This window comes from Balaenoptera musculus, chromosome 6 (assembly GCF_009873245.2).
Source record: "Balaenoptera musculus isolate JJ_BM4_2016_0621 chromosome 6, mBalMus1.pri.v3, whole genome shotgun sequence".
NCBI classification, from domain to species: domain Eukaryota; kingdom Metazoa; phylum Chordata; class Mammalia; order Artiodactyla; family Balaenopteridae; genus Balaenoptera; species Balaenoptera musculus.
This window is the reverse complement of record NC_045790.1, coordinates 79,607,306-79,623,177: the sequence shown is the minus strand read 5'-3', so window position 1 is coordinate 79,623,177 and position 15,872 is coordinate 79,607,306. Positions and strand designations below refer to the sequence as shown.

Sequence of the window (15,872 nt, the reverse complement as noted above, 5' to 3'; positions counted from 1 at the left end):
ATGGATGGGGCCAACCAGACAGCTGTGACAGAGTAGGTCCTGCTGGGGCTACACGAGCACCACAACCTAGAGATGGTGCTGTTTGTACTCTGCCTGGGCATCTCCTCCGTGATAGTGCTGGGGAACGCCCTCCTCATCAGGCTGAACATGCTGGACCCCGCCTGCACAGCCCCATGTACTTCTTCCTCAGCAACCTCTCCCTCATGGATATCTGTGGCACATCCTCCTTTGTGCCTCTCATGCTGGTCAATTTCCTGGAAACCCAAAGCACCATCTCCTTCCCTGGTTGCGCCCTGCAGATGTTCCTGACCCTGGCGCTGGGCTCCACGGAGTGCCTGATCCTGGCCATGATGGCGTGTGACCGTCACGTGGCCATCTGCCAGCCGCTTCGGTACTCAGAGCTCATGAGCAGGCAGATGTGCGTGTGGATGGCGGCGCTGAGCTGGGGGACAGGCTTTGCCAACTCCCCGCTGCAATCCACTCTCACCTGGAGCCTCCCCTTCTGTGGCCACAATGTCATCAACCACTTCTTCTGTGAGATCTTGGCAGTGCTGAAACTAGCCTGTGGGGACATCTCTCTAAACGCGCTGCTAACAATGGTGGCCACTACTGTCGTGACGCTGGCCCCGCTGCTGCTCATCTGCCTGTCCTATGTTTTCATCCTTGCTGCCATCCTGAGGGTGCCCTCTGCTGCCGGCTGGCACAAAGCCTTCTCCACCTGCTCTGCCCGCCTCACAGTGGTGGTGGTTTTCTATGGGACCATCTCCTTCAAGTACTTCAAGCCCAAGGCCAAGGACCCCAACTTGGCTAAGATTATCGCATTGTTCTATGGGGTTGTGACACCCTTGCTGAACCCCATCATCTACAGCCTGAGGAACACAGAGGTGAAAGCTGCCGCCATAGCTCTGCTGAGGGGAGACCTGCTCTCCAGGGAAATGTCCTGTTTTTCTTGTTGCTCTCTAACTCTATCAGGCAGGACAGGCTAGGGTACACTGTGGTCATGACTTCAAAATTTCAATGGCTTAAAACCACAAAGGTTCTTTTTCTCACTCACGCTGCAGGTCCATCAGAGGTTGGATCTGCTCTGCACCATCGCCTTCATCCCTGTGGGACTCAGGATGATAAAGCAGCTACCATCTGGCACACTGCTGGTCCAAGTGGCAAAAGGCAAAGAGAAAATGACAAAGCCTGCACTGATTCTTAAAGCTTCTGCTCAGAAGTGACCTGTTACTTCCACTTCCACCTCACTGGCCAAGGCAAGGCACACACCAGGGCTGACACCGAGGGGGAGGGGACACCCACCTACCACACATCTGGAAGGAGGGGGAGGACTGAAGAATTCGTGAAGAGCCTAGTGACAACCACCCACCCTACAGTCAACCCAGGGGCTACTGCAGATTTCTAGAGCTTCCCTTTCTCGGACCAACTGTCCTTCACCGGCTGCTGCCAGGTTAATCATCCCAGGAGAGTGCTGGTTAGCTCTGTTGTGGTGGCTTTGGACTGGGTCGAGCTAACTAGGGTGGAACCAGGCCTCCCAGAGTTTCCTTCCCTGTAAGGTCCTGGGATCAGGTGGACCACGAGAGAAATCCGCATGAGACGGGAGGCGAAGGCGAAGCAGCACCATCGTGGTGGGAGACCTCACTTGCTGTCACCGGCCTGGGGCTCACCTTGCTGTCAGCGCAGCTCCTCCAGCCCCTGCCACGCCGCCTGCAGCTGCTCGGAGGCCCGTGCCAAGTGCAGCGCCACGCCAGAGAGTGCCAGCTCCTCCTGCAGGTCACCAGTGTCACTGAGCCTGAAGGCAGTGAGGCCCAGACACGGGCTCCAGTTTGTCCTCCTGGGTGCTGGTCTGTCCTCACCTCCCCCTTCACGCCCGCCGAGAGCAGCTTCAGGCCCGACACCAGGTGCAGAGGCCCAGCTTCGCACAGGCTTCTCCAACTGCTCCCACAATCGACAGCTCTGTTCTCTACAACAGACCCCTTATATCACTCACGCTTGTCCTGCTACTTTGGCCAGACCCTGGCTGATGCCTTACTCAAGAACCTACGATGGCTCCCCTTAACCACAGAATGAAGCCCTAATTCTTCAGTTGAGTTCAAGCCCTCCAGAACCCAGCCCCCCACTTCTCCAGCCTGATGTTCCACTAATCCCCTTCACACGGTGACCCCCTCGCTACAGTGTCTGTACTGCCTACACCTTGGTGTCTTGCTCATGCTGATCTCTGGTGAGACCTGGGACTATTTTTCCAAGCCACCTTAGACACCAGCTCTCTCACACAGCCTTTCCTGGTGCACTTTGAATAGTCTCTCTTTCCTTTACGTCCCACAGCACTTTGTTGGTATCTTTCACTCGGTACCTATCCCATTCTGCTTTGCATCCATGCTATTTCACCACGATGTGGGCTCCTTGATGGCGGGATTCAACCAGGTCTGGCTTGTCTCTGCAGCTCCCACAGAGCTTTCCCGATAGAGGGTTACTGAACTGAACTGTCCCTCAGAAGCCCTCACAATGTCACATCTGGGGACTGGATCCTGTGCTGCTGGGCGTGCTCCAGGCAGTTGTGGGCAGTCCGGGGTCTTAGTCCAAACGTGTGGACAGACGTGAGCAGGGAGCAGCAGTATCTGGTGGCCACAGCCCTGTATTCCAGGAAGTCACTTGAACAAGTCAGGAGACAACAAAGGACCCCTGCTTTGGGACCCAGGAGGCCAGGGTTCCAGACCTGGTTCAGCTGCTCTGCCTGGCACGGTCTTCTTGCTGGTCCTCTCCCTCCAGGAATCCCACAGGCACCTCAAACTCAAACTATCCACAACTGAACTCATCATTCTGCCCCACAAAGGTGCGTCACCATCTCAGGGAATGGCACCAACACCCCCCCAAGTCACCAAGCCAGAAACGTGGCAGTCACCATCGGCTTTCTTTCGTCCCTCACCACCCCACACATCCAATCAGTCACCATGTCCTAGAGAATCCACCTCGTAACAGCTCTCGGATCAGTCCCCTCCTTTCCACTGACGCTGCCTTCACCAACTCTCTCTCAAATAGTGCAACAGCTGTGTTGCTGCACTTTCAGCCTCCAAATCCTCTCCAAAATCCTCTGCACCAGCCGTCGAAACACCTATCTGAAAAGACAAAATAATGCAAAAAGAGCAAACCAATCTGATCTGCTACTCTCCTGCTTAAACCCCTCCGATGAGGCCATTGCTCATTTCCCTAGGATAAAAGCCAGACCCCATGTACCTGCCCAGCCTCATCACCGGCTGCTTGCCTCCACCCTAACTCCACACACACACCCCCTGCAGGTCCAGATGCCCTGAACTAGTCCCAGTTCCCCAGTAAAGATCAGTCTTTCCTGCCCCTGTGTCTCCCCCTTGCCGTTGACTCCCATGTCCAAACACCTGACCTTTAGCTAACATACATTGGAGACTTAACCACATACCAGGCTAGGCACTATACTAAGTGTTCTAAGTGCTTTGCTGCTTGGGGACCAGATGGGATGATGGAAATCTCAGGGGAGGAATGTGATATGGACACTGGTGACCAGAGAGAAAACTCTTCCAACATCTTGGCATTATGGAAACTCATTCAATCCTCACTCAATGCCGGCTTCCAGAAAACCCCTTCTGATCCCTCCTAGCTGGGTGGGGTCTGTCTCAGCTGTGTCTCCCTCTTCAGTGCCTTCTGTACTCTGCTGACTGTGTCCTGAATCCCAGCTATCTGGGCTCATGTGTCCTAGTGATCTGTGTGGAATAATATTTCTGATACAGGAACAGACACCTAGCCCACACCTCTCCTTCCTTCTTACCATTCAATTGGTGAATGTGATGTGAGATGTGACCTTCTTACATCACACTCTGCTCAGTGCCCCAAGGAAGAGATGTGATTGCAGAAAGCAGAGAACAAAGAGATGTTTTCCTGGCATCTGAGTTTCAAAAGCTTAGGCTCTAAAGGGAACATAAAAGACTTAAAGCATAAACAAAAGATTTGGGAGAAAAATGTAAGAAAAAGTAGGTGTCCCCATCTCCAGATTAAAAAAAGATTCTCTAAGCTAGAGAGAGGAGAAAGCAAGGAGATGGGGAGGTAGTGAGAGTACTGGCATAGGAGGGCCCCAAAAGGGAGGGGCCCTGAGCCCCACTCCCCAGACCAAGCCCCTGGACAGGTTTGCAGGGTGTGAAAGCTGGAGCAACTCATGCATTGTTGGTCAAGTAAAATGCAGAGCAGGAACCCAGGGTAGAAATGGCTTCAAGGTGTTTCTGGGTAACCAAGGTCTCACAAGTCTTTGCATGTGGTACAGAAGTGGTGGAGAGCCTCAGGACTGAAAGGGTTACACAGATGGGGACAAGAAACCACTCCAGGATGGCCTGCTTGTACCACTGACTGGGGACCAGGTGGGATGATGGAAATCTCAGGGGCGCCACATGGACCCTGGTGACCAGGGAGAACACCCTTGCAATATCTCGGCATTATGTAAGACCCTTGGGACTCAGCTGTGACCTTTGTGGAAACAGAATAAATCCCCAAATGACAAAAGATTATGTTTCTGGCACTCGGGCAAAATGGAGACTCAAAACAGAAGTTACATTCCTGTGGTATTTCTTGCACATCTGAGATTTGTACCCGCTAGTCCAATTTCCTGAGCCCTTAGCCTCCTTCCCTATTGGGTGCGGGCACCACAAGGGAGGTCTGTCTCACTGATTGAAATCACCTCAGCAAGTACACACACACAGACTCACACAACTCCCTACTCCTGGCTGCTGCAGCCTGACACAATGGGGCAAAAGCCTCAGACAATAGCTCCAGCAGCTCATGCCAGCTGGGCTCCGTCACCCCTGTTGATTGTCTCAGGGTCCCTCTTTCCCTCCCCTCCCCACACCCTTTCCCCCAGGAAAAAAAAGGCAGCACAGAACCAGCAAATACTTCATTGGAGACACACCAGACTCCACCTGCATCAGCTCAGGATACCAGCCACCCCAGCCCCAGTCCCAGCCCCATCTGTCCTGCATCCCCCTCCCAGCGCAGCACAGCCCAGATGCTGCCTCTGGGAAGGAAGCCTGAGCCCATAGTTGCTGAGCTGCTGGGAAGATCTGGAGACTCAGCTTCCCCAGGATGGACTCCGTTTCCTTAGGAACGATGCCACGTCCTGAGAGGGCTTGGTCTCCCGGGGCAGGAATCCATATCCTCGGGAGGGTTCCATACCCTGGGAAGGGCTCCACACCCCTGGGAGGGACTCCTTGGTCCTGAGGGGGCTCTGTGGCCCTGCACGGGCTCCAGTCCTTAAGATGCAGGAGGACTCCAGGCCCTCGGGAAGTGTGCCAGGTCCCTGAAAGAGTTCTGTGTCCTTAAGAAAGACTCCATGTCCTCAAGAAATACAACTTGTCTCTTATCCCTGGGAGGACTCCATGCTCCCAGGAAGAACCCAAGGAAGGGCTCTCTGCCCCGAGGAAGAGTTCACGTTCCCCAAGGGCAGCCCAAAGCCCCTCTCAGCTGGCGCAGATGCTGCTGACAGTGGCCCCTCCCGGGCCCACAAGGCCCAGCTCCTCCTGCTCATTGATGCACAGCTGGTAACCGCAGCCCCGGGCCCGGGCTCCAGACGGGACCTGGCGGTCAGTCTTGGCACGAGGGGGCAGCAAGAAGCCCACACTGCCAGCGATGAGCATATGCCAAATGCTGTGAATGTAGAAGTAGTTGTCTCGGGTCTCCACAAAAGCATAGAGCAGGATGGCACTGCCCGCGATAAGGCTGCCTGGGCACAGGTAGAAAAGCCAGCGGCGCCACGTGGGCGGGTAGCAGTGCCGGCGGCGGACGCTGCGTACTGTCTGGGGGAGGCAGAGAAGTGGGGCTCAGGAACGCGAGGCCTTGGAACCCAAGCCAATGCTGGTCACTCTCAGGCTTCCCCTGAGCCCTGGTGGTGACCTGAAGGCATCTACCAAGACTGGAGTGCAGCGCTGTGAGCAGCACAGTGATGACGACAGGGTCCAAGCCCACCTTAAACTGGGAACCAGATACCCAAGTCCCTGCACCCAAGTCCTGCTGGGACCTCCCCGCCCCCAGCCCTCCCAACCTTACCCAGGCTGTGGCCAAGATCCCCAGGGCAAAGAGACTGGGTCCAAGCAGGTTCCAGAGTCCATGCCGGTCAAGCTGCAGAGCCATGGACAGCAGCATAGCCCCCAGCAAGTACAGCACCTAGAGAAAGAGGTCTCCAGGGGCTGGGCCGGGATGGCGAGAGGCACTCGGCAATGCCCCCAGGAGAGATGGGGAAGTGGATTTCAAGTAGACTTTGGCTATGGTTGTCCCCCAGGGCCCACTCTGGACTGACCTGCTTGACCACAGGCTGTAAGCGAGCCATGGCAATGACAGTGACCCACACGGACATTAAAGAGCCCAGGAAGTCACAGAACTGCAGCACGTCGTAGTCCATGATGCAGAAAACCACAATGCCTGGCTGGTCACAGGCATGGTAGAACTGGAGAAAGAGAGGACAGGCATTGAGAGAACTTGCGGCAAAGGTCCAGGTCTACAAAACCGGAGAAAGAGGCCATGGGGTGGCGTGCTGCTGTCAGAAAAGCGGAGGTCAGAGGGCACAGACTGAGCAGAACTGGGAAATTCCCAGCTCCCCACCCCTGAGAAGAATGTGGTAGGGAGGCCCGGTCTGTGTCTTAGGCTGTACGGTCTGTGTCTTAGGCTGTACGTATCTGGCAGCCCTAAGCCTTGTCCTCACCTTCCTAATCTTCCTGCTTCTGGAATGTGCTGTGAGAGCACCAAGCCAGGGGATCCAGGTCTCTCAAGCTGAGGCCAATCCTTGCCTGTATCCCCTTGTGCTCGCGTGGGTCCCACCTGTAATCCTGGCCCAAGCTCTGAGGCTGGAATCTGGCCTCTTGGCCAATCCAAACCCCAAGCCCTGTCTGTTAGCTCAGACTCTGAGTTATGCTTCACCTTCAGACCTTGCACTAATTGGTCCTCTGCATCCTCTCCCGCCCAATGCCATGGGGGAAGGGGGGGGGACAGTAAGAAAAAAGGCAGTCCCTAAAGCCATGGAAAAGAGCATGGCACTTTACACCATGGGAAGAACATAGGGAAGGGACAGTGCTCACCTACCCTACACTGTGGGGAACACAGTAAAGAATAGGGTATTGAGGAGCTTAAAGGTGGGGTGCAGGGGACACAAGTGGAACTGGAACAAGCTATACTGGGCACTCCAATTAAGGAACCAAGCTCTGCCATCAGCCCTTGGGTCTGTGGTCCCAATCCCTGTGCCCCGCTGGATAATGCTATCAGGACCTCCGGCAGCCTGCATTCCCTTATTGCGAAAACAGTAACCCAGGGATAACCTGAGTTCAAGTTTATTTTGTCTTGGAACATTTACTGTCATCTTTCTTTGAACTTCTGTGTAGAATTTAGATAATTTGAGTACTTATTGATGCTAAACACTAAGGCCATGGATGGTTTCAAGAATATCTGGTGCAGAGATGCAGGAACACGTGTCCTTCTATATCATGTGCCTTACGAGCCCACCCAAAGAAAAGAGACTGGGCAAGGTCTCTGAAGACAAACAGCTCTGACCGAGAACAACCATCACAGTGGCATGCTCACTTCTCCCATCTCCCAACATCGCCCCTGCTCCGTGTCAGGAAGACTGGGTTATTATGGTAATGGAAGCAGGGTTAAGAAAAATTATGAAGCTATAATGGGAAAGAAAAAGGTTTTGACCTATGTAAACTTGACCAAAATCTACTCATTGGAGCTGAGTTTGAGACACGGCAGCAGATTTTAGGGGATCAAAAAAGTCTCTTAAGATTCTGCGAATCAATGTTTGACCTCTGTCCCCTGCACTTTACCCCAGGTCCTCAGGGAGCCATGGCTACTGAGAGCACCTCTTGATAGGAGAAACAACTCAGTGTAGTTGCCAGGATTGGGCTGAAATGCATCAGGCTGAACCGAAGCTGGGGCAGGAAGGCTGTGTTGTACCATCCAAAGGCAGCCTTTGAAGTGGCTTGATCACTGACTGGATGGACCCTTTAGGCACTACTTTCAGCCCACATCAGTTTCTTCATCATTCTATCAAAAGGCAACCCTAAGTCACAAGGGTTCTGAGCCCAAAAGAGAGACAGCCTTACAGACCTCAGTGAGACAGGTATCCAGGCCTCCAGAGGCATGGCTCTGGGTGTGGGCAGGGAGGGGGCAGGGATATCCAGCCCACAGCTGAGGAGAGAGATAGCGGAGCAATATCACAATTTCACTCACTGGCAGCAGTGGGGTCTCAGTAACTCCTGGGGAAAATGAAAATGGGAGAACCTAGTCTCCTGTTTGAATGAGTCAGAGCTGAGAACGAGAAGGTGGAGGCGGGGTCAGGAAGAAGAGTTCAGGGAAAAGGAGCATTATATCCCGAACTCATAGCACAAACCATGACACCGCAACCTCACTGAAACGGCAGCGACCTTAGGGAAAGCAGGTGGGAAACTGAAGCAGGTCTGTTGTGAAAGCTGACAGAAGCCAGCCCAGATGCAGAGCTGCCACCAACAGGATGGGAAAACAGACTCAAAAGTTTAGTCTTGAGAGACAAAGGATGCGAAAGAAATTGCTAATGTTTCTTTTGAACCTGTTGAAGATTTCATCCAGTCATTCAAATTGCAAAATGTTTAACTTCAACCAACAGAGGGGAGAGGGGGAATAACATAAGGGCAGGGAGAAGCTAGGAGTTTAGAAAAAGAAAACTAAATGAAAAAGAAAACTCAGGGATATTAATTGACATTGGGAAACCTTGGGTTCGATTCCTTCGCATTTTAAACTGCAAGTCTTCAACTTGTGTACCTATCCTCTTTCTTTCCCTTCACTTTGGAGGTAAAGAATGTTGTCCCTTCAGGAAGAGACTGCTCTGGAATTATCATGTTTTAAGTGAGTATCCCAGGCTTTTCAGAGGGTTTATAAGTTTGGGGACATAAATCCCTCTTTTATATTATTAAATAGAGAAAATGAGTTCTTACTGGGAAACTTGGAGAGACTTTTCATGTGGGCCCATATCAGTATTAGAATTAATGTTTGAATATGCCTCAAAGGTTTATTTTTTAATTCTTTCTCTTATATGTGATTAATTGGGAACTAATTTGGTTCCTAAACAAATCAATATTTTGGCCTTTTTCTATTTCTCTACCTCCAAGACCGGATATACGTACTACTGCTCACTAAATTACCCAATACTGTTTTATGATTCGGATTTTATTTTAAAGCATTAATTTCACCTCTCACACTTCACCAAGCACTTGTTTCATATGCCTGACTTTCAGGTATATAGCAGGAAATGCCCAAACGCTTCTGGGAGAGGGACTTGTAATAAATCTTTCAATCTCAGATAAGAGAGGATAAATATCAGCAGAGGGCTTCCCTGGTGGCGCAGTGGTTGAGAGTCTGCCTGCCAATGCAGGGGACACGGGTTCGAGCCCTGGTCTGGGAAGATCTCACATGCCGCGGAGCAACTAGGCCCGTGAGCCACAACTACTGAGCCTGCGCATCTGGAGCCTGTGCTCCGCAACAAGAGAGGCCGCGATAGTGAGAGGCCCGCGCACCGTGATGAAGAGTGGCCCCCGCTTGCCGCAACTAGAGAAAGCCCTCGCACAGAAACGAAGACCCAACACAGCCAAAAATAAAAATAAATAAATAAATAAATTTTAAAAATATTAAAAAATATATATATATATCAGCAGAAAAAAAGCAAAGCTGAATCACGTAACATTGAAGACACATCTAAGAAAATAATTAATTGAAGGTTGATTTCCTCCTAGGAATTTCTACATTGAAAAAACGAGTGGGGAATAATGGAGAGATCATCTCTGGAGTGGAGAGGTTTTGGGGGATATCATCTCTCTAATCTTCTATGACTGATTATTCTACAAGTATACTAGAAAGTCAAAGAGATTGTTTAAGGTTGTAGAAAAACCCTTAGGGGTAGAGTTAAATTAAAACTGCAGTGTGGGGACTTTCCTGGTGGTCCAGTGGATAAGACTCCGTGCTCCCAGTGCAGGGGGCCTGGGTTCGACCCCTGGTCAGGAAACTAGATCCCACATACATGCCGCAACTAAGAAGTCCACATGCCGCAACGAAGATCCCGCGTGCCGCAACCAAGGCCCGGTGCAGCCAAAATAAATAAATAAATATTAAAAAAATAAAAATAAATAAAACTGCAGTGTGAGGTGAACAACATGATCTACATTTCACCAATCCTGATCTGGCTACTGTCACTGCTGAATGTCCAAAAATGCCATCAGTAAAGTCCATCACTGACTCCCTCCCGGGGCACACTTTGCTAGGGAAACCCGCCAACAACCTGCGGCAGCTTGCTTCACTGAAACTCCTCAACCCGGAGGAGACAGCATCTTGTTATCATATATTCTAGGCATGTTTGTCTCTTCTGCCTGCAGTGCTTCAGCCTGCTTTACTATTCATGGTGCAGGATCCATTATCGATTGCCATGGCACCCATTCAGCACCATCTCTAACCAGGAGGCACAATTTATAGTAAATGAGGTAAAGCAAATTGCTCACCACCATAGATTTCACTGGTGTAACCATTTACCCATCACCTAGAAGCAACTGGCTCAACCGAAAGTTGGAGTGGGCTACTGAAGGCTGAGTTATAGTGGCACCTGGGAAACTCTACCTTGAACATCTGGAATACTCTCCTATATGTTTGGCACACAGTATGTGCCCAGTAAATTTTAGTCACCTTATAGTCATCTTATACTTTATGCCATGTATATTCATGGGAGAATATCCCCACACTAATAAACTTTCCCTTATGCAAAAAAAAATTATATATATTACATATATATATATATTGCACTATTGTTGTCTCACTGAAAATTGTGGACTAATTTTTAGATTAGTATTCCTTTTGTCATCAGCAATAAAAAGAAGTGGTAGAAATAACACAGAAAGATTGGGGGATTTAAGAAAAGAAATTCAGACTACTAACTGGCTTCTATTAGTATAATCTAATTTGACACCTTCCTCAGCTTTGAACATTTCTTTACTTACAAGATAATTTTGGAAAATTATCCTAAATTGTTTTTTTCTGTGGAATTTTATACTTTTATAACATAACTATACAGTTTGTCTAACGCTCCAAAACAGAGTATCCTGGCACCACAGAATTTAAAATTGGAGATGCAAATATATTCAATCCATACAAAGATTAGAATATTTGTACTCGGGATAGAATGAAACTTCCTGCTGTTCTCTTATTTTCTGCTTCCGTTTCCTCTTGGAAACAGTCATGGGATTTTGCCAAGGGCCACTGAGAATTACTTGTGCTGGTGTGAGGAACAGAAGAGGTAATGAGGAGGTGGGCTTGCAGCCAGGGTCTCAGCAATCAGCCAGGAAGGCTGCAGGGGCCCCAGGATGTCAGCTCTGTCTGGGTCTTTTGGGATCCAATTATGAAGACTCCTCTAGCACTGTGAAGGACATGTGGCTTTAACTGTATGAGTTAGAGGTGCACAACCGCAATGTCTGATATATTTTCCCTGTGATTTCTTGTATTTGGTTTGGTTATATTTCCTGACCTTTTGATTGGCTCTTTTTATCTTTTAAGAATTTGAGAACTACTAAAGTGAGGTCGTTAGTATTTCTACATACTCCAGGACTTCTGAGAAACTGAAGTCAGGTTAGAAATGTATCAATGCACGCTCACTGCCCTATGCAAGGGGAACACTACATCTCAATGATTACATGAGAGGGATCAGGAGGCAGGCTGAGTGAGAAGTTTGGTTCTACCACTCACCTCAGGCCTTAGGCAAAGTATTTAAACTTTCCTCATCTGCAAAACAGGGATAATAATAATAGCAATACCTCTCTATTATTACAGCGTTATGGGGAGGATTCGACGAGCAGTGTCTCACACACAGCATGTATTCAGTAGATGTTGTTTTTCTGTTATAGTTATCTGAACTGTCGGCTATATACAAAATCAAGTGCTGGGTTTGTGGCTTGCTTTGTTTTGCTTTTTTCACTTATTTACATTTTGAATTTTAAACTCCTGAAGAACAAAGCTACTGTCTGCTCCCAGGCCCTGCGTAGGAAGTGACACACTACTTCCAGGTGTAGACTGTCCTGGATTTGAAGACAAGGAAGAAGACTGTCGCCTACTATGCTGGTGCTGATACCTGCAATATGACCGATGGGTCCTTAAATGGAGACTGCTGAGGAATGAAATAAGTCTAAACTAAATAAAGAACAGGAAAGAGGGACAAGAGGAAATCTGCCTGGGAAAAATGAATCACAAGTAGCTCTACACTTTGGCACGTGTGGAAAAAAAACAGGAGTCAGAGCAGGACTTTACGCAACACCTCAGAGCCAGTACCTTCTCCTTGATCATTTGCTTACTGCCTTATTTAAGAAAGTGGAAGCACTGTATGTGATGCCAGGCACTTTCGACTCCCCCAGCGTTCCTACTAGGGGAAGGTCTTTTCTTTTCAGGATGATATGCCATCAAATCCAGAAGATAAGAAGCCATCTGATACTGAACACCCTGGAGCCAATGCCCAGGATGCTTTGTGAAGTGCAGGAGAATGGATACGCTCTCCTCACACGCTCCAGGCTCCTGACACACTTAGGTGTTCTTACTAATTGCAAACCACATTAGATCTGCACATAACCAAGAGTGTGCTGGTGAAAGAGCTGTTGCTAGAGGATTTAGTGAGCAACAATATAAAAAGGATCTGGAAACTAAAAAAAAGAGAGAGAGAGAGAAACAATGTTGAATATAAAAACAGAGTGGGGCATTGTCAGAGCAGGCCTAAAAAGGGAACCAGTCAAACAAAACTGGGGTGTGCTGTTCTCATGCAGCTTAAGTGGCCAAGGTCTTGCTACATGGCTCGGTTACAGCCCACTGTTCCTCACCTGTGGAGAAACAACCGGGACCCTAGACCATGACTCAGTTTCAGGACATTTGCCCCCCACTTTCTCCTGGATGATAAGTAGGATTTTTGTAATTTGGATATATGTCTGATCTATTAATACTGGACAACAGGGAGGCATGTATTGGTTTTTGTGATATCCTTATTGCTAAGACATGTGGAAAAGTCTGAATCCATCTAAGATGTTTGCAGTGCTCATAGGCAGGCACTGTACATCACAAGATACCAAGAGCCCAGGGATGAGATGAAAAGATGCCTAGATGTAGCATCTCAGGGGAATTGTGTGGACACAATTCCAAACTGTAGGTCAGAGTTTCTCAGCCAGTGTGTTGAGGTAAAGGTCCCCTTAGCCCTTAGAGTGGACAGGCAGGGTGCGTGTCGCTGGAGACCCCACACTGTCTCCAGTGACTATTTGTTATCTTAAATCGCAAAGAGCCTTGTTCATATATCCCAATGTGCCTTATAAAAATTATCATGTTCGCATGCCATGATACGAAGCGGTCAGGAAGCACTGCTGTACACTGAAGAGGAGACATTCTCATACCATGAAGGTGTAGACATCCCCAAACCCCGTGGTGGAAATGTAGACTCTCACCGCCCCCCACCATGGGTAAGGACTCGGTGAAGACACAGATGCCACCGCATACCGTGGAGAAGAACATGGTGAAGGTGTAGACAGCCGCTTCCAGCACATATCGACTCCGAATGGCCAGGACCACGGGGGGCAAAAACATGAGGTTGCTCAGGCAGAGCAGTAGTGTGGACAGAAGCTGGAATCCGTAGGTGAGCGCATCCGCACTGTCGGTGCAGCCCCAGCCCCGCCATCCTGCGGATGAGAGAGGCACAGGGTGGAAGAGGTGAGAAGGCAGCCCAGGCTTCAGCGGACACTTCCGCTGGCGGCCTCTGCTCAAGCCCGACGCCACTGCCAGAGGAGGGTGGTCCCACCCTGACTCCGCACCCCCTCAAACCCGGCTACTCAGGCTGCCACCTCCCTCCCGACCGCCCCGGGTGGGCTCCCTCGCCAGCCCAGCCGGCTCACCGGCCTTGCACTCGCAGGCCGCGTACAGATAGTTGTGCGTGCGCAGCAGCTTGCACTGGCCGTAGGGCCCGCAGTCGTCCACGCACGGGGACAGGAAAGTGCGCAGCCGCACCTCGGCCGTCGCGTTCCGGCACCGCACGAACCTGCGCACAAACTGCCAATCAACCGGGCCCGGGCGCAGCCGCGCACCGCCCCGCCCCGCCCCGCCCCGCCCCGCCGCGCCCGGCCGCGCCCTGCCGCGCCCCGTCCCGCTCACCGAGGCCCCACCCCGCACAGGGAGCGCAGGGTTAGGAACCAGGTCCCCGTCTGCGGGAATGGGATTCGCAGCCTGGCCACTCGGGAGGTGGCACTGACCGTGAGGAGGAAGCCGGCCAGGGACTCTGAGGGGAGAAGGGAGGAGTCAGTGTGGGGTCAGGACCTAAAGAACCCTCACCCGCCTGCCTCCAGTTCCCAGACGCCCTAGCCCATCCTTCCTCCATACCCAACCCCGTACCCCCGACTTCCAGCCCCCCCTCCTTCCCCGGTTCCTCACTCCACCTTTGGAACAAGTCATTGCTGCATCCCCCAGGCTCAAGGGCACCTCGTGAGTCAGGCATCCGAACACGGTCACATTTTCCTGGCGCAGGGAGCTCTGGGCAGGGCGGGTATAAAGATGAGGCGGCCACACCATCCAGGCCCTCCACCAGCCCCCCTGCCAGGCTCCTCCACCTCTTAACCCCTCCCCAGAAACCCCTCCAGGCCCTCACTGGACACCCCGTACCTGCAGGTGCTCTCCACACGGAAGCACCCTCCCCACCCCTCACCTCCTCGTTCTTACAACAGAAAAACTGGGAAACACCAGATCTTCCACAGCAGAGATCTTTCAAAGACTGATGAGAAGGCAAGGCCACTTCTGAATCCTTTCTTTGGGAAGAATTGTTTAAATTCTGTCCAGGCAAGAGACAACACCCACTTTTTCAGTCCTATCTAGCTTGATGGGGGGAAGGGGAAGAGCACTGTTGCTGGATGTAGACACTAGTTGTAAACAAAGGTGATTGTAAGGTTCGTCAGTCATCTTCACATCTTCACCTGGGCCTTGAAGGCGGGAGGCATGTAAAGAAATGCACTCTTCCTCAGGTGAAATGATTCTAGGTACTGAGCAGTGGTAATAGGACGCCTACGGGATTAAATGTAGCAAACTGGCTGGGATTAAAAGAAACTGGATATCCACAGGAGTAAACGGAAAGGGTTGTCTACAAGAATAAAGGTAACAGGATGCCATAAGCTCACCTCATTCAAGAAGGATTTGAGGCAGCTTATTAAATACCTATAACAGGATAAAATAAATACATGAGGGAAATTTACAAATCTGTCCCTAGATGTGGGCCATATATTTGCTGACTTCCAAGCAACCAAAGCAAAGAAGAAAACGTGAGTTACCACATTTGTGAGTCCACAAGATAAAAGTTAGAGTCTCAGGAGAAGCACTGCACCCAAAGGGGTGGTTCTCAATTAAATTCACATCAAAGAAGCACTGTGTGCTGCCCCGCCTCCTATCCTTAGCTGCGAGAGTGAAGTTCATACAACTTGTTCATAACTTCCCTCAATGCAAGCCCAGGGCTATATGCCAAAGTATTTTTCAGCAAAAGCCATTCTGGTGGGAGCCAAAGAAGAAATGTCCTCTAGGTATGCAGTTCTCTGAGCCAAATGTCCAGTTTTTGATCCAAGGGAAAACATCAAAATACTTGAGGAAAAGATCAGAGTAGGTGTGCCAATATACCTTTCAGAATAAATAGAACAGGCTGTCTGAAGTGTGCAGCAGTGTCATAGCATGCAGATGGCTGGAATGTAAGCAGATGCCTTTTAGAGAAAATTGACAAGAATGCAGAGAGAGACAGGGCAAAGCAGCAGGGGAGGTGGGCCTCTCCTCTCAGGGTACTGAGGAAGAGTCAGTAT

The 15,872-nt window shown here is 50.4% G+C and overlaps 1 protein-coding gene and 1 pseudogene across 6 annotated transcripts in view; one reads left to right on the top strand and one right to left on the bottom strand.

The window, feature by feature from the left end:
- Positions 1–986, top strand: LOC118896388 (annotated as a pseudogene).
- A 3,911-nt stretch (positions 987–4,897) lies between these two features.
- Positions 4,898–15,872, bottom strand: part of TMEM8B (transmembrane protein 8B) — a 27,724-nt gene continuing 16,749 nt past the window's right edge. For 3 of the 6 annotated variants that reach the window (XM_036854812.1, XM_036854806.1, XM_036854811.1), the window contains 7 exons: positions 14,475–14,568; positions 14,194–14,317; positions 13,938–14,080; positions 13,546–13,724; positions 6,311–6,457; positions 6,061–6,177; positions 4,898–5,806 (listed from right to left, as the gene is read on the bottom strand). In XM_036854812.1, coding sequence (XP_036710707.1) covers positions 5,375–5,806; positions 6,061–6,177; positions 6,311–6,457; positions 13,546–13,724; positions 13,938–14,080; positions 14,194–14,317; positions 14,475–14,568 — 1,236 coding nt within the window. In that variant the 3' untranslated portion in view covers positions 4,898–5,374. Of the gene's footprint in view, positions 5,927–6,060; positions 6,178–6,310; positions 6,458–13,545; positions 13,725–13,937; positions 14,081–14,193; positions 14,318–14,474; positions 14,569–15,872 lie in introns of all 6 variants that reach the window. The other 3 variants (XM_036854807.1, XM_036854810.1, XM_036854808.1) reach the window with 3 other exon arrangements.